This window comes from Lynx rufus, unplaced genomic scaffold (genome assembly GCF_022079265.1).
Source record: "Lynx rufus isolate CCGP_SWC_20201006 ecotype Redwood Valley unplaced genomic scaffold, mLynRuf1.p SCAF_3, whole genome shotgun sequence".
Taxonomy (NCBI): domain Eukaryota; kingdom Metazoa; phylum Chordata; class Mammalia; order Carnivora; family Felidae; genus Lynx; species Lynx rufus.
The window spans coordinates 89,234,356-89,262,331 of record NW_025814845.1 but is presented as its reverse complement, the minus strand read 5'-3'; the positions used below and the strand labels follow the sequence as shown (position 1 = coordinate 89,262,331).

Below are 27,976 nucleotides of genomic sequence, written 5' to 3'. Positions count from 1 at the left end.
AGCCACATATTATGTGTTTCATATATTCTATATATACTATCCATTATCTTTTTAGCTAATATCAAATAACTTATTCAATCCTGTTGATCACATAAATCCTCTGGAGATTTTGAGTCAGTATTATCTGGTTCACTGTTTTCCAGATATTATGTGTATTGGCCTTTGCTCTTACCAGAACATAGTTTTCCATCACCAGTAAATCCTTTCAAACACTGACATGTGGCATTTTCTCCTTCTGAAACACACTGAGCCCATGTACCACATCTTATAGGACCACAGTCGTCATTATCTGCAAACAGGGAGAAACCCATCAGATTATTTGCAGACCTCAGGGGGGAAAATGGACTTGACTGTTTGGGGTTCTACAGAACATTCCAGCACTTCCTTTCCTGAGTTCTGGGATAGTTAACCTCCAAATAGAAACAATTTGTTGACCTATAAGCTTTATCTATATTAAAGGATCCACCAGCCATATGTTTCCATTTACATGCTCTCAATAAGTCTCTAGTCTTAAAGAACTATTTGGTGTTCAAAGAGCCCTGTGTGAACTTGTTTATCATTTTTTAAAAACCATTTGCAAGTCTGAACCATAACATTCCTAGGAGTGAATGCACTCAAGTTTCAAAAGTTGTATTGTTTATTTGAGAATTTCCAACCATCATGACATACAATAGGGGTCAATATATTCTTATCCCTCAAAGAGACACAGACTAATATACAGCAAGTAGATCTGTGTACCAACATGGCAGAGAAACAATAAATAACAATTTATTATAATAACACAAGATACAATAGAAAGATTTATTTTCAATTTACTAAAATTATGTTTCATATATAAGAGAAATGTATGTCACAAGATTTATGCAGTGACTTGCAAACTTCAAGGCACTTTTACAAAAGTCATGAACCATGCAAACTAAATGCTGTAAATGGATCATTTCATTTCATACTCCATTGAAATGCAAATGCCCCAGGGGATGGAGCTACATGTTGAGCCATAAACATGAGCAAGTTTTGTGGTTTTTTTTTCCTTTGACTACTCATGTATATAATCATTCTCCAAATGTCTCCTCTCTTTTGGAGTTGGGGGGCCTGACATACCACAGCAGGATATGAACTATCATCTCTCTATTCACTGGTAAGTTTGCTCATCTGAGTACCGAAGAGGTAAAAGAAGCACTCTAAATTTGTCCATAAATAAAAGAAAGTTAAATGATCTAAGTAGGATTCAGGTTCCATGTGAATGTAGACATTGGGTAATTACATTTGATTTGCTTAGCTATTTGAGCGAGGTTTCTCTTGTGGGAACACATGCCCTTCATTCTTGCTTGGTCCTCTCCTGTCACTCATGACTCTTCAAGATGGATAAGTTCAGACTAAATCAATTATATTTGATTTGGCATGCATTTGGAAGACTAGCGCTCAAGTCACAAGGCTGTTCAGTGTATAATGGACAGTATCCAATTACCCAAGACATTTTAAATCACTTGCAGAATTGCCTTAAATTAGAATATGGCTCAGGATTTATTTGGTAACTTGCAAACCCCAAGGCAGCTTTTGCATAATGAAAAGCAATGGATGTGCCGTTGCAGGGGGATGGGCCATAACCAAAGTTCTTTCTGCCACAAACTTCCTCTGGAAGGAATGCTTAGGCTTCACATTCCTCTTCTCCAAAATACCCAAAATACAGGTGACACTTTTTGTCCCATCTACTTCACATGATTATTGTAAGGACTTGGGGAAAAAAAGTGATTTTTGTCTAAGTTTATTTATTTAAGTTAGCTCTACACCCAATGTGGGGCTCAAACTCATGACCCCAAGATCAAGAGTAGCGTGTTCTTTTTCTTTTTTTTTTAGGTTTACTTATTTATTTTGAGACAGAAAGAGAGCAAGAAGGGGAGGGGCAGAGGGAGAGGGAGAGAGAGAATCCCAAGCAGGCTCCATGCTGCCAGTGCAGAGCCTGACCCAGGGCTTGGTCTCTTGAATCATGAGATCATGACCTGAGCCAAAATCAAGAGTCGGGTGCTTAATGGACTGAGCCACCAGGTGTCCCAAACTTGAAAAAACGTGATTTTTTTTTTAAAGCCTTGAGAATAATAAATTCTCCACATATGTAAATAAGGACAACAAAGAAGAAGCGTATTGTGACCGTCTGAATCAGAATTAGCCTTATCACATTAGAAAAGACTCTTGATGGGGCACGTGCATGGCTCAGTTGTTTAAGTGCCTGACGCTTGGTTTCAGCTCAGGTCATGATCTCACAGTTTCATGGGCTCGAGCCCTGCATTGGGTTCTCCACTGGCAGTGCAGAGCCTGCTTGGGATTCTCTCTCTCTCCCTCACTCTCTGCCTCTCCCCTGCTCATGCTCTCTCGCTTCCAAAATAAATAAATAATTTTTAAAAAAGAAAAGACTCTTGGGACTATTAATTAAACTAATAAAATTAATTCATTTAAAAGTCCCTATTATATGCCAGATCCTAAAGAGAGCCACAGATACAGTGATAGAGAATATAGACAGGGGTTCTGCTTTCTTGTGTAATTAATTATTGAAGTACACGTGTGATAAGCACTCTCAAGAAACAATACCACACTCTAAGAGAGCTGAAATAACTCTCATCTTACCTGGTTAGGAGACTAGGAAAAGCCTTCTGAGAGATCTGAAGGATACATAGGACTTGAAAGGGTATAGAAAGAATACTGTGGGCTGAGAACACAACATCAGTATGTTATAGGCAAGGCCAGTATAACTGAAGCTGGCCATAGAAAGCTGAGGACAGGGGTGCCTGGGTGGCTCTGTCCGTAAGGTATGACTTTGGCTCAGGTTATGACCTCACAGTCCGTGAGTTTGGGCCCAGTGTCAGGCTCTGTGCTGACAGCTCAGAGCCTGGAGCCTGCCTCAGATTTGGTGTCTCCCTCTCTCTTTGCCCCTCCCCCCATTCATGCTGTGTTCTGTTTCTCTCTCAAAAATAAGTAAACATTTAAAAAATTAAAAAAAAAAAGACGAGGCTAGAAAGGCACACATTGAGGCTGTTGAGATGTGTAAGGACTAGTTCATCCAGGGCCCAACAGGCCATGTTAAGAATTTTAAATTTTATTCATGAATTTAGAAGAACTCATTATTTTTGTAAACCTGACCATGAAACTTTTTTATGATTGAATTTCTTTGCCATCTTCTATGCAGATCTACTTGCTATATACCAGTCTCTGTGTCTTTGGTGAATAAGAATATATTGATACTAACCTAAAATCTTTTATACCATTTTCAAATTCATTGTGGCATAGATATTTTGTTTAAATGAAATCTCACTACAAAACATAAATATGACCCTTAGCCTAACACAGGTAGAACTAAAACTTTATAGACTAAGACAAAATAGAACACAGTTTAGATATGGAAAGAGGAGGCAGTTTTCACAAAGGCAATCAATTCCATCCATTCTGCACAAGGTACAGTACAGTCTCAGGTATGAAGCCAGACACAGCCTATTATACAGTATATGTATTCCAATCTTTGGCCATCTCATCTTCCCCTCCATCCCATCCATGTGTCTAATTTACTATCTGTCATTCATCTTGGTCTTGGAATCTCCCAAACATTAACCTTTCAAAATATGCTCCATGAACCTTTAGGGAACCCTAGCAACTTTGAAAGGGTTCTGGATACTGCTAATATTTATTAATATTGTTTTATTCTATCATTTGTTTGCCTCCACATCAGACTGTGACCTTGGATGTCAAGGCTATTTTCAGCTCCTCATGGTATCCCTAGTGCTTAGCACAGTGTGTAGCAAATAGTCACTAAATGAGGAATATTCCTAATGTGATCATGTTTTCCTGACTTTTTTTCTTGACATGAATTAATTATTTGGTCCTAATTTTCAAAAGTCTTTGGTAAACTCATTACATTAATATATCTTAGCTTCAGTTTTCAAATCTGTTAAGTGATGGGTTGTGACAAGAATCATATTAGAGGTTAAAGTAACTGGTAAACTCTAAACCTCTGTACAAGTTATTATTACCAAAAATATCCACCTCTGTGTTTGCATTTTATAAAAAAAAAAAAAATCACACTGATAAGTTCTTATAGGGAGAGGTAAGAGGTCTCCAGGCTCTGGTACACTGGCAAAGGAGTCTGCAGGCCACCAAGTTGGATGAGCGCTTTAAGTGTATCTAAGATCTTGATGTGGAGCTTTCAAACTTATTTTTCACCACAGATATTTTATTAAAATAAAATCTTGGGGCGCCTGGGTGGCTCAGTCAGTTAAGCGTCCGACTTCGGCTCAGGTCATGATCTCACGGTTCGTGAGTTCAAGCCCCGCATCGGGCTCTGTGCTGACAGCTCAGAGCCTGGAGCCTGTTTCAGATTCTGTGTCTCCCTCTCTCTCTGACCCTCCCCCGTTCATGGTCTGTCTCTCTCTGTCTCAAAAATAAATAAACACTAAAAAAAATTTTTTAATAAATAAAAAATAAAATAAAATAAAATCTTAGCCAGAAATATAAATAAATAAAACATTTCAAAGTAGAGCTGCACTGATTACAGGGCAGAGAGCAGAGTGAAGAAGGGGTGGGGTTTGCAAAAGTTCTAGGGCTGAGCTAAGCCCAGTTTGAACACCATTGACCTCATCAGTAAACAGAATACAGAATATAAAAGAATGAGGCTCCCTAAACTTGTTACATACTGAACAAATTATTTCGTATTTTGGTGATAAACGTGCAGTACAGAAGAAAACAATTCAAATATTTGCCGTGTGTAAACTTTGGAGCAGCTGAAGCAACCAACTTACGTTTGCTTATCAGTTACAATCTACTTTTTCACACTAACGGAAGTATAGCTAGATGGGCAAAAGATAAAAAATACTAGGTATGGATAGGGATACACTCATATCTGTTTTGTCTTATTTTTCACCTTTGTTTCCAAGTTAGATTTCTTCAAAGAAGTTTCAGTTCAAAGATTCTCAATGAGTAAAGTTCATGTCCTGTCTAATAGGGAGCCATTTTCCTCAGGCACACGGTTCAGAAAAGAAGGACCAAAATTTGAGTCCGAGGTTTGGCTTCACTAGTTTTGTGTACATTTAGCCAAAGTTAGAGAATGAATTCAGGATTCTAATTAGAAGGATGGAAATTGTTGGAACCAAAGCTGTGTTGGAGAACTCATCATTCATACCTGACACCATGATCTCAGCCACTAGCATACGTTGGGATTCTGTACTGTTATCTTCAGATCCTCTATTCCTGGATAAGACATCCAGTGGCGTTACTTGGTTGCTTAGATCTGCTTCACTACCTACTGAAGGTCAAAAGATACAGTTAATTTACCTTTTATGATTCAAGAAAGTTTTGATTTTAACTTATATTTATAGATGTTTGTTGGTTGTAATTTCAGACTTACTTGTACAGTAAGAGCACTCAACTAGCAGTATCTTGATGACTTAGAAAACCTCACCTGCTGTACCACACCCTCCCAGCTTCACTCAGTGCACTTGACGGTTGAGGGTAGGGAGAGACAGTGGGCAAAAAGACAAGACCAATTTAGGTACTGGCAAAAACAATGCATAAAATACTAAAATCCTAATGGACATAATCAGCTCATAATCACAGCCTGCTATAAGGACAAATTAATAAGATGATCTCCCCATCCTGCCTTCCATACATATTCTTTCTCCTTTAGGCTGCTTTCAATACTTACTTTAGCCTTATTTTACCTGTATTCAGAAACATGAAGGGGCACCTGGGTGGCTCAGTCAGTTAAGCGTCTGACTTCAGCTCAGGTCATGATCTTGCAGTTTGTGAGTTCGCGCCCCACGTCAAGCTCTGTGCTGACAGCTCAGAGCCTGGAGCCTGCGTTGGATTCTGTGTGTCCCTCTCTCTCTGCCCCTTCCCGGCTCATCCTCTGTCTCTCCCCCTCTCTCTCTCAAAAATAATTAAACATTAAAAAAAATTTTTAAAAAGAAACATGGAAGGGTATAAACAAGTCATAATTTAACATAGGCATGGAACCCAGTACATGGGAGAAATTGATCCCCTAAAACACTTAGTGTGTTCTCTTGGTTCTCTAGTGGGTTCCCATTGCACAGAGTCCATAACGTCAAAACTACTTTCACAAATACATGTTATATTGTTTGCCTTTTTTCCCTGTGTTGACTTTGATACTAATGGGGCAAACCAATTAGGCAAAATTACTGGTGCCTTAGTATGAATTAAGGCAATGGCACAAAACTCAACTAACAGTCATGTCTTCACTGCACACATTCACACACACACACAGACACACACACACACACACACACAGTTTCACTTAAAAAGACCCATGATGAAACAGTAAGAATTATTAATTTTTTAAAATCTCAACCATGGAATACTTGGCTCTTTAATATTCTGTATAATGAAATGGAAAGTATATATAAAACACTCTGTGTACACACTGAAGCGATGATAGTCGTCTGGAGGAAAAGCACGTGTGTAGCTGCAAGTTGAAACTAGCCTCTTTTTCATTGGACATAATTTTTACTTGGGAGACTGACAAAGTATGTTATTAACACTTGGAGATATGGCAAGCACCTTCCAAAAATGAAGTGAGTATGTTGTTTCAAGAAAAGCAATCGACAGTACTTATTGCCAATGATAAAACTTCAGCTTTCAAGTGAAAAGTAGAATTCTGGAAAAATTTTCCCACTATGCTGAGCTTGACAAAATCTCAAAACTCAAGAGCTTTTCTAATGGGTTTGACGGGAATTAATTAGTGAATGTGACTGGATGTGTGTGTGACACTTGGAAGATATGCAACAACTTGGCCAGCCAGTTTTTTCAAATGACCAACATAATGCCACAAAATCACACATTGGTAAAAGAGCCACTCAAAGTACAAAACAAAAAGAAAACAAAACAAAAAAAAACCCACTGGATTTTAATATAACAGGTGACAAAAAGATTATTGATGTGGCTTCAGATTCCACATTGCGGCTAAGGTTTAAGAAACTACCACCTGTCCAGTTCTGATATACTATCAAAAGAATACAAAAAAGGCATCTGAAAGGCTATTAAATTTTCAACCCTCCCTTTTCCAAATCCACGTCTATGTGAGGTCAGGTTTTCTTCATAGGCTTTGACCAAAACAGCACAACAACAAATTTAACATAGAGGCAGATATGAGAATCCAGCTGCCCTATATGAAGCCAGACTTTAAAGATATAAATGTAAAACAATGCTACTATCCTCCCTACATTTTTTTGTTCCAGAAAATATAGTTACTTCATTTATTTCCCTAAAAATATATCATGTTCATACATAATATTATATAAAATTATATATTAAAATATAGATATATTTTTTATTTTTATTTTTATTTTTTTTAACGTTTTATTTATTTTTGAGACAGAGAGAGACAGAGCATGAAGGGGGGAGGGTCAGAGAGAGGGAGACACAGAATCTGAAACAGGCTCCAGGCTCTGAGCTGTCAGCACAGAGCCCGACGCGGGGCTCGAACTCAACGGACTGCGAGATCACGACCTGAGCTGAAGTCGGCCGCTTAACCGACTGAGCCACCCAGGCGCCCCTAGTTTTATTTTTAATTCTAATAGCATAACTATTGGTAAATTTAACCCACATTAACAAAAGCTCTTTGGAGTTTTCAGTCATGTTTAAGAGTGTAAAGGGTCATAAAACCAAAAATATTGAGAACTGTTGTGCTACAGCAACAATTAATAGAAAATTCTGAAAATCCAAAATAACCAATTCTGGTCCATGGATAATTAATCCATTTGTTTGCTGTTAATCTACCATGTAACTTAAACCTTGCCTACCAGATAAATGAATTAAAGAATTTGTAAATAAAATTTAAATTCTCTTTGGTATGAAAACTTCAAGAGATGAATCCAAATTCTCCTTCATTATTTGCATACACATTCAAGGAAAGCAAATCAGCACACTACTGGTTACGCATCACATTTGATTTACTCTTCTGTCCTCTTCCTCAAAAACATGATTAGTTATTTAAATGTGGATCACAAGCATTCTCAGGCTAGATTCCCTACACTTATTTAATATCCTAAAGTTATTTATATAAAGGACTTTGCTTTTTCATATTAAGCCCAGCCATGTGGAAAGAGGATTGTATAGGACTACCTTTAAAAACTGAGGCCAAAATGTCTCTAAACATTATCTGAGGTGGTAAAATGCTCACATTGATTTCCAAGTGTGGGCCACTCCATCGTAAATGGGGGACCAGAAGGCTGGAAACTTAACATTTTGAATATTATATTTTTTTGTTAATTTTACAACTGGAGGAGGTCAATTGAATTTAGTCTTTAATAAGGAGCCTAAAAATAAAAAATAAAAATTAGGAGCCTAAACTCAGAAAAGAAAAACAAAACAAAACAAACTTGGCATCCCTAAAAGCAGGGAAGCTTTTAATAATATAAAATACTAAAAATCAGCAAAAGCATACGATTGATGTAGAATTATATTCCTGAGCCAAAGTAAAATAATTTAGCCACATATTTATCATCTTACCTGCCGGTGGTATCTGATGGCCATTGAGGGCCAGACACATTTTCCCATCTGGGGCTTTCACAAAACCTTCACGACACAAACACTGAGCAGATCCAAACCTCTCTTTGCAAATATGTTCACAGCCTCCATTTTGGTATAAGCAGGGATCTGATCCTTGTGGGGAAAAGAGGTACATTCACAGATGGGCTTGGAGATGAAAAGAGTGCCGTTGATACAAATCACATTGTACAGCTTTTGGGGAGAGAAACTTAGTGTATCTAAATGGAGCCTATATCAAGAGCTATTTCAGAAGAGCTCCTAAAGGAGCCAGTTCTAAGATAAGCTCAGAATGTTATTACCTTATGAGTATTTATTGAGTATAGCCAGTGCTTTTGTTCAAGAAGCTCTTTAGGCAGATGTGATCCTTATTTCCTGACTCATAATCTAGTCAAACTGACAAAGGGCAATTCAGAAGGAAGTTACATAGGACACTGGATAATGCTCACTCACTGGCACTCTCACGGGGTGGGGAAAGGCCCCAGTATAGATAGAAGCTTCCATTGCAGGTGTCTAAATTGCACCCCCAAACCCTGACCTCCCTTTCAGTGCCTTTAACCCAAGCATCCTTGAAAAGGAACATTTAATAAAAGCTGGCCAGGAGAGGTAAAGATGAGACTGGAGAGATAAAGCCCAAATTCAGTACCAGATTGTCTTAGTTTAAACCCAATCCACATCTTACGGAATCTTTTTTTTTTTTTTTTTAATTTTTGAGAGAGAGAAAGAGCACAAACAGGGGAGGGGCAGAGAGAGAGGCAGACATGAAACCCGAAGCAGGATCCAGGCTCTGAGCTGACAGCAGTGAGCCTGATGCAGGGCTCGAACCCACAAACTGTGAGATCATGACCTGAGCTAAAGTCAGACACTCAACCAACTGAGCAACCCAGGTGCTTCCACATCTTACAAAATTTTAACATCTACCCGAATTAGTGAGAATCCCCCTCCTCTTCTCCCATCAAACAATTAAAATAGTTGCAGATTCCAGCCAAAGAAAGACTGTGTAACATGTCCAGTGTACCTGGTTTTGCCAATGGATGAACTACAACCAGTGATGAAGGCTTCAGCATGCTGCCTCGGAGACGTACCCTATTTTTGCCAGTCCTCTTGTTCACCCTTATTACCGATGGCATAGTCCAATCAGAGAACCACACGTGATCCTCAAACACAGCTATAGCAAAAGGGTGACCTGGAAGCAGTTTAAATCCATTACATACATCTTGTCTCTGCCATGATTATTTTTAAAAGGACAAGGCTTACAACATACACAACTCCTACACTAAATCATTCCTTTAATATAGCTGCTAAGCAAGATACACGCCACTACTACACCTGCATCAAGAAGAACCCACATGATGAGCAAACATCATCTTACAATGCGAGCCCAGCGCTAGGAAGTCCTAGCATTGTTGCGCACCATATGGGGAGTGGGAGAATGTGGGTTGATTGACAGAATATCAAGAAAAAGACCAGGATGGGAATGTTTCCATGTTTGGTGATTCTGACACTACAGACTAAGCTTCAGAAAGTGATTTTTAACCTCTCTTTGCATTAAGTTCCTTGTTTTTTGAATGGCAGTAATAAGTACTAAAGTCATAGGTTGTTGCAACGATCTTTAACGATTTGAGGTAATTGAATAGCTGTCTCCTTAAATTCCCATTTCCAACAGCACATTTTGCTGCATTGGACCCTTACCTCCTTTCCTATGTCTCTTGTTATGCCATATTAGTCCAATGACCTGTGCTCTTAGTCTCTTTCTTCTTGCCTTCTCTTGAAATTTGTCTGTCAATTATCTCTTTCTTTTACATCTTTACTCTCTTCACTCTACTAGCTTCCTTCCCTTAGCCGATTAATATCCTCATCTCCTTGGCCCCTCTAGCATCTTTTTGTCTTTTTCTTTCCCTTCTTAGCCAAAGTTTTTAAAAGTCATTTATTATCTACTACCTCCATTTTCATGGCTCCTATCAACCCCTAAGTGGGTTCCCTGACGCCACCTCATTTAAACCACCTCGCCATGCTCCTGGAACTGATAAGATATTCAAGTATTTATAGTAAGCAAAGAAACGTTGTAATACACTATCTCAAGTGGTTAGAGGCTAAGCTAGGGAGCCCCAAATTGGGAAGCTTTAATCATGTCCAGTCACATTTTCTGGGACAATTTTTGTTTGTTTGCTTGTTTTTGTTTTTGTTTTTGTTTTGTTTTGTTTTGTTTTTGCAAATAAGCAATGGATGTAATGGATTAGAATAAATGTCTCCCTCTTCTGGCAGCAGACTCAAATGACTTGTCCTGGTGACCACGAGTCTCCATCCATCATTATTGACCAGGGCCTTTAAGATGTATTTTAGTTTCTAGTTCTTCATCCCCAATTAAAGCTATAAGTCCATCAAGGAAATTCTTTTATATAGCTATAAGGTTTCTTTGTTATGGTAAAAAACATCTAACATAAAATATATCATCTTAACCTAAGTGCACATTTCAGTAGTGTTACGTACATTCACTTTGCTGTGCAGCCGATTTCCAGAACTTTTTTATCTTGCAAAACTGAAACTCTATATCCATTAAACAACAACTTCCCATTTCCCACTCTCCTTAGTCCCTGGCAAAACACCATTCTACTTTCTCCTTCTATGACTGTGACTATTCTAGAGACCTCAAATAGATACAATCATACAGTATTTGTCTTTTGTGACTGGCTTATTTCACTCACCATAATGTCCCCAGGGTTTATACATGTAGCATGTGTCAGAATTAGCTATGTTTTCTTAATCTTTTTGAAAAAATTTACTTTTCTTAATTTTAATATTGAAGTATAGTTGATGAGAATTAGCTATGGTTTTTTTGAACAAATACCTCACACTAGACATAGTCCTCCTTATTTTTTAAAAACGTTTATTTATTTATTGTGAGAGAGAGTATGTGCAGGGGAGGGGTAGAGAAAGAGGGAGAATCTCAAGAAGGCTCCACTGTCAGCACAGAGCCCAACGTGGGGCTTGAACTTATGAAACTGTGATATCACCACCAGAGCTGAATTCAAGAGTTGGATGCTCAACCGACTGAGCCACCCAGACTCCCCTTCCTTATTTTTTTAATAGAAGAGCCACAGTTGAATGTTAAATTCAGAACGAATTCCTTCAATAGCAGCTGAGAAGTTACCACTTATATACCAGTAGATGGCACTGTAATGATGGAAATGGTCATTTAGATATTTTCATATCAAATATTTGATAATAGCTTTTAATAAGTTGTATAGTCATTAGATTACAGCAGCAATAGAAATCATTCACAAAATATCTGTTATGCGTTTGGTTTAGCATATGGTATCTTTACATTCTGGATAGGAATTTTCAAATTCCTTTATACTGTCATATAGCAAAGCTATAATTTCCCATTTATTTGGGTGATGTATTTTTTAAATAATATACGCCCCCCCCCCAACTAGACTCTATGACTTCACAGGAACCATATTCATTTTACTCTCTACTGTATGTCCACTGCCATCAAATGATTCAATAAATATCTGTTAACTGCATGGATAAATAGTTTATGGTCATACATAAGTTTTTAACTTATTGTAAAGTGTACCTTTAATTTTTAAAGAATCTTGTAAGTATATAAAATGTTCAACTATACTTATCATGATCTGTTTACTGTATAATACAAATCTAGAAATTCATTTCCTCTAAATCAAAAAGAATGGACAAAACAATACCTTATACAGATTATTAGTTAGATTCTTCATAAAAGAGACCATATTTTTGCATCTTCTCAACCGACCAGTTTCCGAATCTCCAAAGCATATTCAGTATCTCCCTGGCTCTCATTTTAATATTCAGTCTGTTACCAAATCCTCTCAGGTTTTCGTTCACAATGATTTTTTAAATACTCTAGTCCTCCACTCCACTTTGACATGGCAATGTTCTATCCGAGGCTTTCATGAGTTCTTGACTGGACAACTGTTGTAGCCTCCTGACTAATTTCCTTCCCTCGGATTTCAATCCAACCCTAATGCTGTTCCTTAAGTGGTTATGCTGAGGTACCAGTCTTATCGTATACACTTGCTGCTTAAGAACATGCAATGGCTCCTGGTACATTCAGTATTTCTCTTTCAACATTTAGCATAGACTACAGCATTTTAAATATATTTATGAATATATACAACACTCCATGCAAAATCTGGAAACTATATTTATTATCCTTTGCATATAAATGTTTATTCATTAATGTCTAAAGGTGATACTATGACAGTTGTACAAATGACATTGTCTAAAACATAAGAAATGACAACAAACCAAGTTCTTATTCTTAAGAGATCTTAAAATTTTTAATATATTCCTTCTGATTTGGGAAAATCTTGGCAAAGGGAAATGATTATATGTCACTACGTTTTATCCGGTATTCCAATATGAAGGTAATCTTTGTAGCTCAGGAATCTCCCAAGAAGTCTGTCAGTCTGTCTCCATGCCTTTTTTATCATATGGCTGAAGGAGGAGGGCACCTAGGGGTGAGTGTGTGTGTAAACATATTTTGTGGGGTTTGTTTGTTTTTATTTGAGAGAGAGAGAGAGAGTAAGAGAGAGAGAGAGAGAAAGCAGGGGAGAGAAGAAGAAGGAGAAAGAGAATCTTAAGCAGGCTCCACTTAGATTGGAGCCCAACGCAGGGCTCCATCTCACGACCCTGGGATCACGGCCTGAGCCAAAATCAAGAGTCAGACACTCAACGGACTGAGCCACCCAGGCACCCCAAACCCATTTTGTATTTCACACTCATTAACACTCATCAACACTCGTTAACACTCAGGCCAAGATTAAGAAATCACCCATCCCAAAACCTCACCTACATCGTTCTGGGCAAGTCTTTGGCGTTTTGAACCATCCAGATTGGCCATTTCGATCACAGACTGCTTGGCATCACACCAATACAATTTGTCAGTTAAGTAATCAATCGTTATTCCACTGGGCCAGACCAGATCAGAACTAGCTATAACCCGTCGGCCAATGCCTTGAAGGGAAGAACTTTCAATTCGTGGATTAATCCCCATATCAGTCCAGAATAATCGCCTTTAATCAAGAAAGCATACAACAAATAAAATTTGCATGAAAAAAAATCTTTCATTCTTTCATCACTGAAAATGTCAATGTAAATCACTTTAAATAGAATAAGCTGAAGTGGTACACTAAGGAACATAGAGAGTATAGCAGTGAACATTAGACAAATAATTCTCAATAGCAAAAATTATCTTTCCATGTAGAGCATCTTGGACAGGAAATGCTGAATTAAGGTTTAGGTCATTGGATAAAGAAGAAATTATTAGTTTGAAAAATTTTACAATATTACTAATTGAAAGTGTGTTCAAGAGCATATTCTTAAATTAGTGTTTCATGCTGCAAAAGGCAATAAATAAAACCTTGTTAGCCTGTCCCTCTGCCATGCATATATAAAACTATATATGTTAAATTACAACATAAAGGGAATAGCATATTTATCTGTTACCTAATTTTATACAATGTACTCAGTTAACTTTGTCAGTTTTAACTTCCATAAATCAGATGCTGAGGCACACTTTTTGTCATATGGTTCATTGCCTTTTATATTGGTTAGTTTGGAGATGGTTATAGTCCCACTTTTTTAATCATATGGCTGGCTCCAAATCAATTATCAATTATTGCCAGTATATTGTTTCCCATGGACCATTGTAAAACTTTCATTAGAAACAAAATAGGGTTAGTCTTTAATCCTTCTGTTTTAACAAGTAGGAAGGAATCCATTATTCTCCTTAATTCTCTAAACCTAAACCAACATCTGTCACCAATATGTTGCTAATTCACAATTAACAATATAGTCTTCTAATCTTTCAGAATTTCTATTTCCACATGTCTAAATCTAGGAATAACCTATCATTTGAACTCATGTTATAATTTTTCTAAATAGAATTCATAAGCCATGCAATCTAAATACTATCCTTCACTTGGGAAATCAATAATGTAGATTTTTAAAGAAAGTACTTAAATGGGCTTGTGTCTAATTGATTAATGAATTACAGCCCACTTCTTTTTTTAAAAAAAATTAAATTTGCTTAAAATGAAGGTTATCTTGGGGCGCCTGGGTGGCTCAGTCGGTTAAGCATCCGACTTTGGCTCAGGTCATGATCTCGCGGTCCGTGGGTTCGAGTCCTGCATCGGGCTCTGTGCTGACAGCTCAGAGCCTGGAGCCTGTTTCAGATTCTGTGTCTCCCTCTGTCTCTGACCCTCCCCTGTTCATGCTCTCTCTCTCTCTGTCTCAAAAATAAATAAATGTTAAAAAAAAATGAAGGTTATCTGAATAATGAAGTTTGTATGTAAGAATAGAAAGTCAAAAGACATTAAGAGGATGAGGAAGTCATGCTAACTATATCATTTCTGAAAATTTGAACAAATTTCATGGATTTTCTTGATTTCTGATTCCACTGAACACCTGAGGTCTTAAGACAAATTTCGGACACTAGTATATCAAACATGAACTGTCTTATGACTTCTATGGGAAAGTGTCTTGTTTTTACAAATGCTTACTTGGCCATTGGATGGACAGCAATTCCTCGTGGCTGAGAGACCTCCTCCTTGATGATTATTTCACGATGCTTTCCATTTAAATCACTCCCTTCAATGAGAGATTTCCTAAAATGTATGTGATAAAAAGGAACTTGTTACATCAACTTTACTTTTTTTTTTTTAAGTTTATTTGTTTATTTTGGGAGAAAGTGAGCGTGAGTGGGGAAGGGGCAGAGAGAGAAGGAGAGAGAGAATCAGAAGCAGGCTCCACATTGTCAGTGCAGAGCCCGACACGGGGGCTCAAATCCACAAACCACATGATCACAACCTGAGCCAAAATCAAGTCGGACGCTTAACCAACTGAGCCACTCAAGCACCCCTACATCAACTTTACTTTTTAAATAAAAATACTCCTTTTCTCTGTTACTTACTGAAATGCAAAAATAGGCATTCTAAACTACCTCCATCACATGTGCATGCACTCACATACACATACACACACACACACACACACACACACACACACACAGGACAGGACATACACCCATGAATTCTACTTTTCTTACACAGTCTTTTAAATAGCATCCCATTATTTATCCCACGCAATTAAAATACACGGTGAAAGGATAAGGTAAGAGGGACTGTGTCAGGAGGCTGGCAGGGACAAAGCCAGGGGTGTAAATACCACCAACCCCTTTTCTTCACAGCCTCCCAGCTCCTGCTGAACCCAATGAAAGCCAGAGGACAGGTCAGAGATCACAGGAAAGAGAGTAGGCCTCAAAGGGCCACAGAGACAGCCAGCACAAGGACAGCAGGGAGAGAGTAATGTTGACTTAATTTTCTTCCATATGATTCTAAGACAAATGGGAGTACTGAAATATTATTTGGTATTCTTTACATTAAAAAAATAATAACCCTGGGGCGCCTGGGTGGCGCAGTCGGTTAAGCGTCCGACTTCAGCCAGGTCACGATCTCGCGGTCCGTGAGTTCGAGCCCCGCGTCAGGCTCTGGGCTGATGGCTCAGAGCCTGGAGCCTGTTTCCGATTCTGTGTCTCCCTCTCTCTCTGCCCCTCCCCCGTTCATGCTCTGTCTCTTTCTGTCCCAAAAAATAAATAAAACGTTGAAAAAAAAATTAAAAAAAAAATAATAATAACCCTTTGGAATCTGGCAGGGGAGAAAAATCCTTGTCTCCTCATTTTTCCATTTATTTTTTAAACAAACCTTTATTGTCAAATAAATACTGAGCACTTACTGTGTGTCAGGGATTGGCCTAAGCATTGGAGACAATAGTAAACAAAACCTTGTCTTTGTTCTCATAGAGCTTGGAGTTCAGCAGGAGAGGGAGAGAGAATTATAGTACAGAGAATGTAAAGAATGCAGTCGCCAGACTCAGGGCAGACACCTTATTGCAGCACACTTTCACCCTGTGTACTAACCTGGGCTTCCCAGCAGCATCCAGGAGCAGGCAGGACCACAGGCAGAGGGGACAAGAAGAACCACCCTTCCCCACCACATGCTGTCTGCTCAGCCTTTTCCCTACTGCAAACTAGAAAAGTATAATTATCTTTAATTCATTCAACAAACATCTGGAAAGGCCTAGCTCTTGCTCTTGTGGACAATGTCTGCATGAAACAGGCCTACCCAGAAACACAGGGAAGAACTATTTTCTCTTCCTTGTTCTGCTAAACACGAAGGAGGTCTCTGTGTGGTTTATTCGAGCGCACTTTCTAGCCACTCGGTTGGGAAGGGGCTTCATATATTCCCCCTTGCAGGTTATGTGAAGGAGAGAGGCAAAGCTAATACTGGCTCAGGGCATGTGCTGGTCAAGTACACTTTGCAGACTACCAACTCAAGACGCTGATAATCTGATGTGTACTCCAGGGCCACTTTTAAAAGATAATTCTATTCCCAGATGAAGTGATTGTCAGAAAGGTACTGCTGGGTGGAAGGTATTTTTGAACTCAATGTGTCAAATTCACTCAATCACAACTGTCACTGAGCCTGTCCCTTGGTGGGAGGGAAGGAATTCTGAGGCCACTTCCTTGTGACCAGGGGAGATAAAACTGTCAGTTCTGATCTCACTGGTACATCATCTCTAAATTCTTACTGTTTTGAGCAGGAGTGAAATGATGAGAATCAAGACGGACATAAGCTCCTGACCCTGGATCTGTCTTAGGCAGGTCTCCTGCAATTTACTTTCAAAGCTCCCCAAGGGGTTCGCCCAATAATGTACTTCTATTTGATTCAGCCAGAAAGCAAATCTCTAACTCTGGTGTTGGTAATGAGAAAGTAAAGACAAGCACAGACATTTGGGTGCAAAGGAGTTCGAGCATGACCCTTTATCTAGTGGAGCATCTCTCTCTTTTTATCCATTATCTAATGGGTCTCAATGCCACTGGGATCCTCCAAAACCCACCCTATTTCCTGACAGGATTGTCCATCCAGAACCGTAGAAGAGCTATTTATACCTCATGGTAGTTTTTTGTTTTTGTTTTTTTTTACCTCAGAAGAAAGAGCAAACATGTTATTTTTACCTTCCTGATGCATTGTTTACTGGGCATTTGACTTCAAGAATCAGGATTCCTTAATGCTAAATAATAGCATTACCAGTGGAATGGTCAATTAGCTTCCTGCCTATGTTTAGATGATAATTTGAATCTGTCTTTTCCTAAGCCAATATAAACTGTAAGCATCCACTCTGGTTCTTTTAATTGGTTAAAAGTTCCCATATAATCTAATATCATGAACGTGGAATCTCAGTTATTTGAATCCAATTTCTAGCTAATATCAAGATTTTCAAACTATAAACCTCTCATTTCCAGACAAATTAAAGGTTTTCTTGTAACAGCTGCCGGTAGAGGGAAGAGGACTTAGAAGGGCTTGTTATTACAGAACTCAATGAACTAGGAAATTTGAGGTCTGGATTCTCCAGGACACGGAGGTGTGTGACGATCTCCTGAAGGCATTGCCTTGTTGTAGGTACCACGGGGCTATTAATCAAACACTGTTAAAATTAAAGGTGCCATGCACATGTGGGAAATATGAGGAGACCCGGCATGCTCAGAGAGGCCAAGAGCGCCTGACATCTGCTGTCCTGATCAACGCTTACCCTTCTGAGAACAGCCGTGTACAAGCTCTGTTATTATGCACAGCTGACATTTTAAAACGTCCTTTCAAGTAGGTTCAACACAGAGGAGGCTGTTATTATGATTTTTATCATTACCACAACTGAAATGCCAGATCTACTTCTTGCTGGCTGCTTGCCATCGGGAAAGTTATTTTACCTCTTTAATTCTCAATGTTTTAATCTTTAAATTGGGGACAAGAAAACTTACTTTTTCAATAGTGTCATCGATATAAAGCTCCTAGCACAGTGTCTGATGCACTTTAGTGATTCAATAAATAAATATCCAAAAAATAAAGAAAGAAACGTTTAAGCGAATGAATGAATGAATGAATGAATGAAAATATACTTGCCCTGGATATAAAAGTACCATATTATTGATAACTGTACACCACACCATACGTCTGGCTAATTTTTATTTTATTTTATTTTTTTAATTTTTTTTTCAACGTTTTTATTTATTTCTGGGACAGAGAGAGACAGAGCATGAACGGGGGAGGGGCAGAGAGAGAGGGAGACACAGAATCGGAAACAGGCCCCAGGCTCCGAGCCATCAGCCCAGAGCCTGACGCGGGGCTCGAACTCACGGACCGCGAGATCGTGACCTGGCTGAAGTCGGACGCTTAACCGACTGCACCACCCAGGCGCCCCAATGTCTGGCTAATTTTTAGAACACCATTTGTTTCCCACGGATTATCTAGACCAAAGAAGATTTTCTGGAGCATAGAAAACCTACCCCCAAGCATATAAACCTGTTCCCTGGAACTTGGAAGGAGTTCTGTGTTGGGACCACTGATTTCATAGAGGTGATATCCTAATTAATTCTATCTTCTTTTGCTTTAACACAGTTGCGTAGGTACCAGATGTTTAGGTTGTCTACCATTACATTTCATTACTTTAAGTTATTCTGAGAAAACATCCTAGAGCACAGAGCATTTCCAAAACCGTCCTGTGACAGCTGCCTGTACTCTCTGGTTAGCTACCTATCTCAGAAGCAAGGACTGGGCTCTCATGAGCACACATAAGAGGAACAGCCCCTTCACCCATCCCTCTCCCCCATCCTTCACCCTCCTCCCCCCACCCCACACCATTCTGGGGGGCTCACACAGGCCACACACACACCAAATGCAGCTGCCCTTCCTGCAGCCCCAAGAGCAGTGTGCCCAGAGGGCAGAAATATCACAATTTCTCTCTAGTTCTGTTCTTTCCCACATAAGGGAAAGTAGACCATCTCTCCAATCTCATGAGGACTCTCCTCACAACTCCCACGTAAAGCCCTGCTCCCTCCTTCATGCTTATTAACAAGGAGCCAGCGTGTGGATTCTAGTCTGTAAAATGAGGGGGTTTGGCTAGTCGATCCCTGAAGCCCCTTCCATCACTCGCTCTGGATGTGTACACCCCTCATTTGGCATTTATTTATGTATGGCCTTATTTATACATCTCTTGTACTGATAAGTAGACCAAGCATTTGTACTGGTTTTGCCTGTGTACATGTGCCTTAGCTCCCTGGCTAAATTGTAAGCTGACCACAAAGATGGACAGCTCTTCACGCTCCTTTGCATTTCCTACAATACCCAGGACAGGGCTTTATCCATAGCAGGTGCTCAAAGGATGCTTGTTGATTGCATTCAGACAGGCTTTGCATTTCTCTGATTACCACAGCCTGAAGTGTGAAAACACATGCTACTTCCTTGGTCCACACAATTCTCCCTTGGATACAGATCCAATCTTGATGAAAGGAGGAACATCCTGCTTGGTGGTGTGGGGGAGTGGAGGGAATATGGACAGCATTAGGAGCATCTTTCCTCCAGTCCCAGCCAAGTGCCCAGCAACAATTTCTTGAGTACAAAGTGGAGGATGAGGTCCGCGGTATTACCTATGCCATCACTCCCATCCCACGTGGCTTAAAACTGAAGGTGGAAGCGTACCCTCTATCTGTCCAGTAGAATTTACGGTCAATCCAGTCTATGGCAAGACCTTCTGGCACATCTACTGCTTCCTCAATAAGCCTTTCTCGCTGAGAACCATCCATATTAGCTCTCTCTATCCACTTCAGGGCTGTATGGGCAAAATATATCTACAAAAAAGAACACAGGCATTTCTCTCTGATTTGCTTTTAAAAAATTAATGTGGAATATATACAAATAGAGTTGGTAACCTTCAGATCATACAGTGTAATCATTAAGAGCTTGACTTTGGAGATAGACACACCAGCAACTGAATTCCACCTCTGCTGCTTCCCAGATGTCTTAGACTCTTGGTTTCCTCATTGGTTAAATGGGGATAATGATACCAAATGCATTCACTGATATATATATATATATATATATATATATATATATATATATATATCTGATATATATATAGCTGATATATATATATCTCTGATATATATATATCACTTATATATATATTCAATTATATATATTCAATTATACATATATATTTAATTATATATATACTCAATTATATATATACTCAATTATATATATACTCAATTATATATATACTCAATTATATATATATATTCAATTTTATATTCAATATATTCAATTATATATATTCAATTATATATTCAATTATATATTCAATATATATTCAATATATATATTCAATTATATATATATTCAATGCATTCACTGATATATATATATATATCACAGATATATATATATATCACAGATATATATATCACAGATATATATATAGATATATCTCAGTGATATATATATCACAGATATATATATATCACAGATATATATATATCACAGATATATATATATAGATATATATATCAGTGAATGCATTTGGTATCATTATCCTCATTTAACCAATGAGGAAACCAAGAGTCTATATGTGATATATATATCACTGACATATATATATATATATATATATATATATATATATATATCCTTAGACCTGTGCTTGACACATATTTCTATTGCTACTTGGTAGTTTATTAATCTTTGATCATTGGTTAATAACAAAGCCATTATACTTGAACTCTAATGGCTTCTATAGCCTGAAAGTGAACAGTGATGAGCAGTTTAGTGGCAGCTACAAGCTGGGCTGTGTCTTCTACTGTTCAGTCCACAGCACTGCATTTCACTACAAGTCAGGAAACACAGGTTCCTTTCCTGGTTTGGCCTTTATTTATTTAATTGTGCTGCCCAAGTCATTTGACCTCAATTTTCTCAACTGTAAAAATGACAAAGTTAGACTAGATATTTGCCAAAGTTTCTTTCATCTCTAACCACATTTAATTTCATTTTAATTAATCCACCTTGTTTAACAGAACATACCTTGCAGGTGCAAAGCTCTTTTTCAGTCTACTATGCAGACTAGCAAACAGGTACCAGAATTTTGTGAGAGTATTAACCATGAGTCAGATGACAATTTAATGATAGCATGTGTGGAATTTTAGCTGTGAGTACATATATGCACATAAATCTGTAATCAATGATGAGAATGTTCATAAACATTCATTATCTAATGAGTTATCATTAGATAAAATAGAAAAGGTTCTATTCCATAACACAAAAATGGGTACTTCTCATATTAAACAACACTAAGCTAGAGCTCTTCTCCTCAAACTCAAATGTGCACATGAATCGCCCAGAAATCTTGTTAAAATACAGATTCTGATTCAGGAGTCAGGGTGGAGCCTGGGAATCTGCACTTCTAACAAGCTCTAGGTGACATTGATACTGCTGGCCCAAGGACCACGGTTTAAAAAGCAAGAAAATGAGAACTGGACCAGAGAAATGAAAACTAGCCACATGACTGCAAGTTCATTCTAGGTCTCTTTATTCACCTTATAAAGAACGCTGACTGTGTAGGAAAAAAAACTAGTTTGGTAATAAATGAATCTTGAACTGATTGTTTCTATTAATTATTTATTTCTGTTAATATAATTCTTCCATGGAATTATCTAAATTCAGTTCAAGGAAAAGAGAGAAGGATTTTTTGCTAGTGTTTAAGTACAAACTTCTATTTGCAAATATAGTTATATTTGGCTATCAATCCATAGCAATTAAACAAAGAGTTGATTTGCTTCCCTCTGCCTCTTTTGACCATTTACCAGACTGCTTCTTCAAATCAGGAAGAAACAAAAATACAAAGTTTAAAATTCTAGGAATTAATGCAGTGTCTAGTAATAATTAAATGATTAATTAAGTGCTATGTAAATTTATAATTATTGGGTGATTAACCTCCACAAGACAGTGTAACATATCATTTCAAGCACATTGTAACCTAGCACAAATATAACCAGAAATTAAAGATCAAATGGTCAGTTGATTCAGGTGATAACACAGAAATTTTTAAAACTTCATGTAAAATTGATTATTAGATAAACAATGTTGTAAGACTGTCATTCCCACGTGAGTCATAAAATCTGTGTTTCTGATTGCCATGATTAAGAGGTCATTGAATTCCATCTTTCAAGAACTTATATTAAATGCAGATTACTAACCCATACTTCCAGTGTCCCACCCCCACCCACTCCTTCCCCTATCAGTAAATAACTAAAAACCTATTTATGGCAGTCTTCCTATGTGTATGGCACTCTGCTAATCTCCCATCCTCACCTCCAAAGATGAAACTAAATTTAAGATTCTGCCCAATCATTCCCAATAAAATGGGTGAATTACAATAAAGACCAAGGCAGTGTTATGAGAACAGGAACACCCTTAAAATTTGCCAAACGATGTTCCTACATTTCTCTGTGCCTAATCATTCTGAGCTTAGCAGAGGATTTTCAAGTAGCTCAGGTCATCTGTTAGGATAAAATCCTCTACTCTGTCCTTAAAGCACAGCCACATCTGTTCAGGCGACAAAACCATACCTTATTTTCCACAGGGTCGTGATCAAGGGCAAAAACCATTCCCATTTGCTGGCTGAGCAGGGATCCGTAATCTGTTCCATCAAAACGCACATGTCGAATATCTTGAGAATTGGCAAACAGCAAAAATGGCTGTGGTCCTGTTAACCAGATTCAAGTACGGCTCTGTTTAAAATATGCCTTGGAACCCAGAAAACACTTCTGACTCTTCCTTTTCATTGTACCCGCTTTCTGCAGTTCTCATCTTCGTAATTTCCCACCAGTGTGGTGTAGGTTAAGACAGGCAAGACGATTTCTTGTATGAGGCAACATTTTACCAGATTCCCCTCTGTCTAGGTGCCAGCTTTTAAAGTGCAAATTACTTGTCAAAAGAGCCAGCATCAAATAGTGAACACCAGAACTAGAAGACGCAAGTCTTAGTGCCATAATCTCCTTGATTCACACATATGGAAACATATTAATATTAGCAGATTCATGTCCAAATAAATTCATGTCCAAATAAATACACTTCTCTGGCCTGGGCACTTCTGAAAAGGAGGCATGATTATTTGAGTTAATAACAAGACCCCTGATAATTTTCAGAGCTCAGATTACACTATATTCACTAAGGCCCTGAGAAGCTAAGAGTATTGGAGTCTAAGGCAAAACTCTGTAAGCTCATCATTATGTGATCCCAGATCACAGGCATAATGAACTTTGGGAGAGATGACATTAATTTCGTATAAACCTAGGATTTCTAAAGCTGCTGAGGGACACAAGAGATACAATGTCAGAAGATGAAAAAATTGTTCAAGCATACAACTACATATTAAATCTTGACATAAAAAGGACAGAATTTGTCAAAGTCTTATGATGGCCACATTCACTGCAGAGATGAAAATCAAATCAATCAACAAATATTTATTAAACATCTCTAAAGATTATTCCGGTCATGACTTTCACATATACTGGCATCCCATGCTTGATGTTATGGTAAATATTTGCTGAGTGCTAACTGACTTAGAGATATTCCTCAAAATGATTATTATTTATGTGATTCCTATTTATATTTACAATGTGATTTTGTGTTCCATTTCCAAAAATAAAAACTCAGACTTTCTACTCAGAAGCCAAAAGCGATTTAACTCTCCATCCTTCTAAATAAAATGTTTTCACATAATCTTTTTGCAGAGACACACATTCAAACATCCACAGCACTAACCTGATGCTGCACAACTTTTTTTGTCCAGTTGTAGGTCATACCCAGGAAAGCAAGCACATTCCCAGGATACTGGGCTAAGAGGGAGGCAGAGTTGGCTACATCCACCATTATCGGGTGATGAACAGCCTATAAAAACAATCGCTTGCTGATGATGCTATGCCATTCAAAAATATAACAATTTTTCATCAAAATATTGAAAAAGCCAAGTATATATTAGTTTTTAAATCTATCTCCATCATCATTTATACTGCTGCAAACAAGTTTATTTTTCAGACCCTAAGAACAAAATGTCACCACATTCCATTTTCCTATAACCTGATATCTTGAATGTTAACCCTTCACATCCCAACAGCCCTTGTCCTCTGTTCTGTCACTGAGCTTGAAAACAAGAGCACTGCCAGCGGCTGCAATAAGAAATATCTTTTGATGAGTTTGACAGCTGGTCTAACTCTTGCTGGTGAGTAATATATTTTTTCTCCATGTATTTTTGGCCTCCGGATTTCTTTTGCTTTATTAAAAAAAAAGCTACACATAACTCTTATGCTAATTTTAAGTTACATCCAGCCCTCTATAATGCTTCAGTCTCTATGAAGATCAAAGTAGAAAGATATTTATTAGCTGCAAGGAATAGACTAAGAACTCTGCGTCCATCGTCTTGTTCAATGCTGGCCACAAATACAGGAGGCATGTATGATTAACTTCTACAGATGAGAAAAATGAGAACAAGGGGGGAACAAGTAACTAGTCCAAAGTAAGCCTGCTAGTAATGTAATGCTACCGCATAGCTGTCTAACTTGAAAGCCCTTGCTCATAACCACTACACTATGCTGTCTAAAAACAAAACAACAACAACAAAAAAAACACAAACCAAAACCTGATATAAACCTATATGGTACTTTGTTGCATAAGTATCTTTCTATGTGTAATGTTGAAAAATCTATTCTCCTTTATCAATAAGATCAATTTTTAGGTGTCACTAAGAAAATTAATGTTTTCAAACAAACAAAAAGTAAATAAGCTTACCACTGCATGTTTTTCCATCTGTCTCAAGCACTGAGCCTTCAGGACAGAAACATATGGGACCATCTGATGTCAGAACACAGTCATGGCTACATTTAGATGTATTGCTTGGACAGGAAATTAATTCTAATCAATGAAGCATAACGTCAAGATTAGTGTTAAACCAGATTTGTAGAAATTTAGCAAAATCAGCTGATAATTAAAAAAATGCTATGCTAAAAAGAGAAAGTTAAATCAAAACCAGACATTTATGAAATACTTTGGTAAGGAAATTGTAAAAATAAAGAAAAATTTCAAACCTAAAAAAATTAAAGAAAGATCTATCATTTTAGAAAGTGAATCTAGCTTCCTCTAAGTTTCTTTTATGTCAAATAATATTTTCAAAGTTATTAGTCATCAATATTCCAAAATATTTTATTTTTTTTAATGTTTTTATTTTTGAGAGGAAGACAGAGATAGAGCATGAGCAGGGGAGGGGCAGAGAGAGAGAGGGAGACACAGAATCCAAAGCAGTTTTCAGACTCTGACCCGTCAGCACAGAGCAGAGTTCGAACCCATGAACCATGAGATCCTGACCTGAGCTGAAGTCAGAAGCTTAACTGAGTCACTCAGGTGCCCCTATTCCAAAATTTTTTAAATGGAACTCAGCCAAATGATTTGCAAGTTCATCTGGAAAACTAACAGCTCTTGTCTGGATGGTTATTCAAACAAATCAACTGTTTGAAAAAAACTTTGTAAGAAAATTTGAACACTGTCTAGACATTTGAGGTTCTTAGGGAATTATTGCTAATATTCTCAGGTACAACAATGCTATTGTGATTATACATAAAAACTAACTGGATATTAGATGATAGCAGAGAATTACAGCTAGTGTTATAGATGTAATAATGTATTATGATTAGGTTTTTTATATACTTACCTTTCAGAGATATACAATAAGATATGGAAAAAGAAATAAGAAATATATAGAGAGAAAGAAATTTATATAGTTGCCTCCCAAACTTATTTTGATTTAATAGGCCTGAGTAGAGTCCAGTCACTCATGTACATAATAACTTATCAAGGTAATTCCGATGCACACTGCTGATCAAGGCCTACCAACCCAGTTCATAGCCACCTTAGAAACATCACTGAAAATGAAAGAAAATAATGCAATAAATACTTACGATGACACCGTTTCCCATCAGGAAGCAGAATAAATCCTACAGGGCATGTGCAATAATAAGATCCAGGAATGTTTTCACACCCAAGAGTACAGCCATGATTCCAAAAGGCACATTCATTGACATCTATACAACAACAACGGTAATCAGATGGTTATGTTTTTTTTAATGTTGATTCATTTTTTTTTTTTTCAACGTTTATTTTGGGACAGAGAGAGACAGAGCATGAACGGGGGAGGGGCAGAGAGAGAGGGAGACACAGAATCGGAAACAGGCTCCAGGCTCCGAGCCATCAGCCCAGAGCCTGACGCGGGGCTCGAACTCACGGACCGCGAGATCGTGACCTGGCTGAAGTCGGACGCTTAACCGACTGCACCACCCAGGCGCCCCTAATGTTGATTCATTTTTGAGAGAGAGACAGAGCATGATCGGGGGAGGGGCAGAGAGAGAGGGAGAAACAGAATCCAAAGCAGGCTCCAGGCTCTGAGCCATCAGCACAGAGCCTGATGGGGGGCTCGAACCCACAAACTGTGAGATCATAACCTGAGCAGAAGTCAGACGCTTAACTGACTGAGCCACCCAGGCAGCCTCAGATGGTTATTTTTTCAATAAATTGTAATATTGCTAATAAGTCAGCACAAAGTAGAATATCTCACACTTGTATTTCCTGTAACTGACCATGGAACGACTGTTTCTGCTACTCTCACAAAGAATTAAAGAAGTCAATTCAATTGTTGTGAAACCATTTTTATGGTCACAGTTTATACTTTCAAATGCATCTGTACTTTCATACTAGAATTGCCTTCAGGAAAAAGTAGTACAATTTCCCATGAAAAGATGCAGCCACTTAAGGCAGGAACTCGTGAAAGTTCTTAATAAGACTAGGACATCCTTGCTCTGCTCTTCAGCCTTCTTAAGGCTGACAGGAGCCTTGAATGTAGGAACATTCCCCAGCAGCTTCATTCTGACGGAAACCCAACCTTCCAGGCCACTGTTTTATGCTATGGCTCTCCCCCACTAGTCCCAGGTCAACAGGAGACATATACTTAACCCATACTTAGGTGTCAAGTTTACCTGACCTCTCACCCCAGCCAATTCTACTGAATGAGTGCTGTAGCCATTGAGTGCTATTCATTAGTAACTCACTGGACCTCCCAGGAGAAAGGATACAGCACTTCTCCTGGGTTTACTGAATTGGGCCTGAAGCTTCAAAACAGGAGGAGCCCTAGATAACCAGCCCTGGTGCACAGTGTCTCAAGATCCTGTCACACCTTTATGGGATAAGGTGCGGACTTCATTTACTCTTTGAGGATCTAATGATAGTTATGAAACAATCTTACTACCTTAACAAGATCTGAAAATACTGACATTTTTGCTCACTATCAAACCCATGGAGGTCCATGGAGTCCACTCAGAGAATCCCTGCCTTATATCCAGCTCTGAGTAGCCTCTGAGAGAATTTGATCTAGGAACACAAGACATAAAGGAGATCTGAAAGTTATTACAAAGGCTTCAACAACAACAACAAAAAATTATTTTTCTGTGGGGGGAAGGGGA

General features: G+C 38.1%; 1 protein-coding gene across 1 annotated transcript in view; it reads right to left on the bottom strand.

Annotated features, from left to right (window-relative positions):
• The window catches only part of EGF (epidermal growth factor), a 96,155-nt gene that overhangs the window by 22,775 nt on the left and 45,404 nt on the right, over nucleotides 1–27,976 (bottom strand). The window contains 11 exon segments of the mRNA XM_047091156.1: nucleotides 173–289; nucleotides 5,165–5,284; nucleotides 8,509–8,661; nucleotides 9,563–9,730; nucleotides 13,375–13,598; nucleotides 15,087–15,191; nucleotides 20,118–20,266; nucleotides 23,039–23,175; nucleotides 24,237–24,362; nucleotides 25,260–25,382; nucleotides 26,423–26,545. Coding sequence (XP_046947112.1) covers nucleotides 173–289; nucleotides 5,165–5,284; nucleotides 8,509–8,661; nucleotides 9,563–9,730; nucleotides 13,375–13,598; nucleotides 15,087–15,191; nucleotides 20,118–20,266; nucleotides 23,039–23,175; nucleotides 24,237–24,362; nucleotides 25,260–25,382; nucleotides 26,423–26,545 — 1,545 coding nt within the window.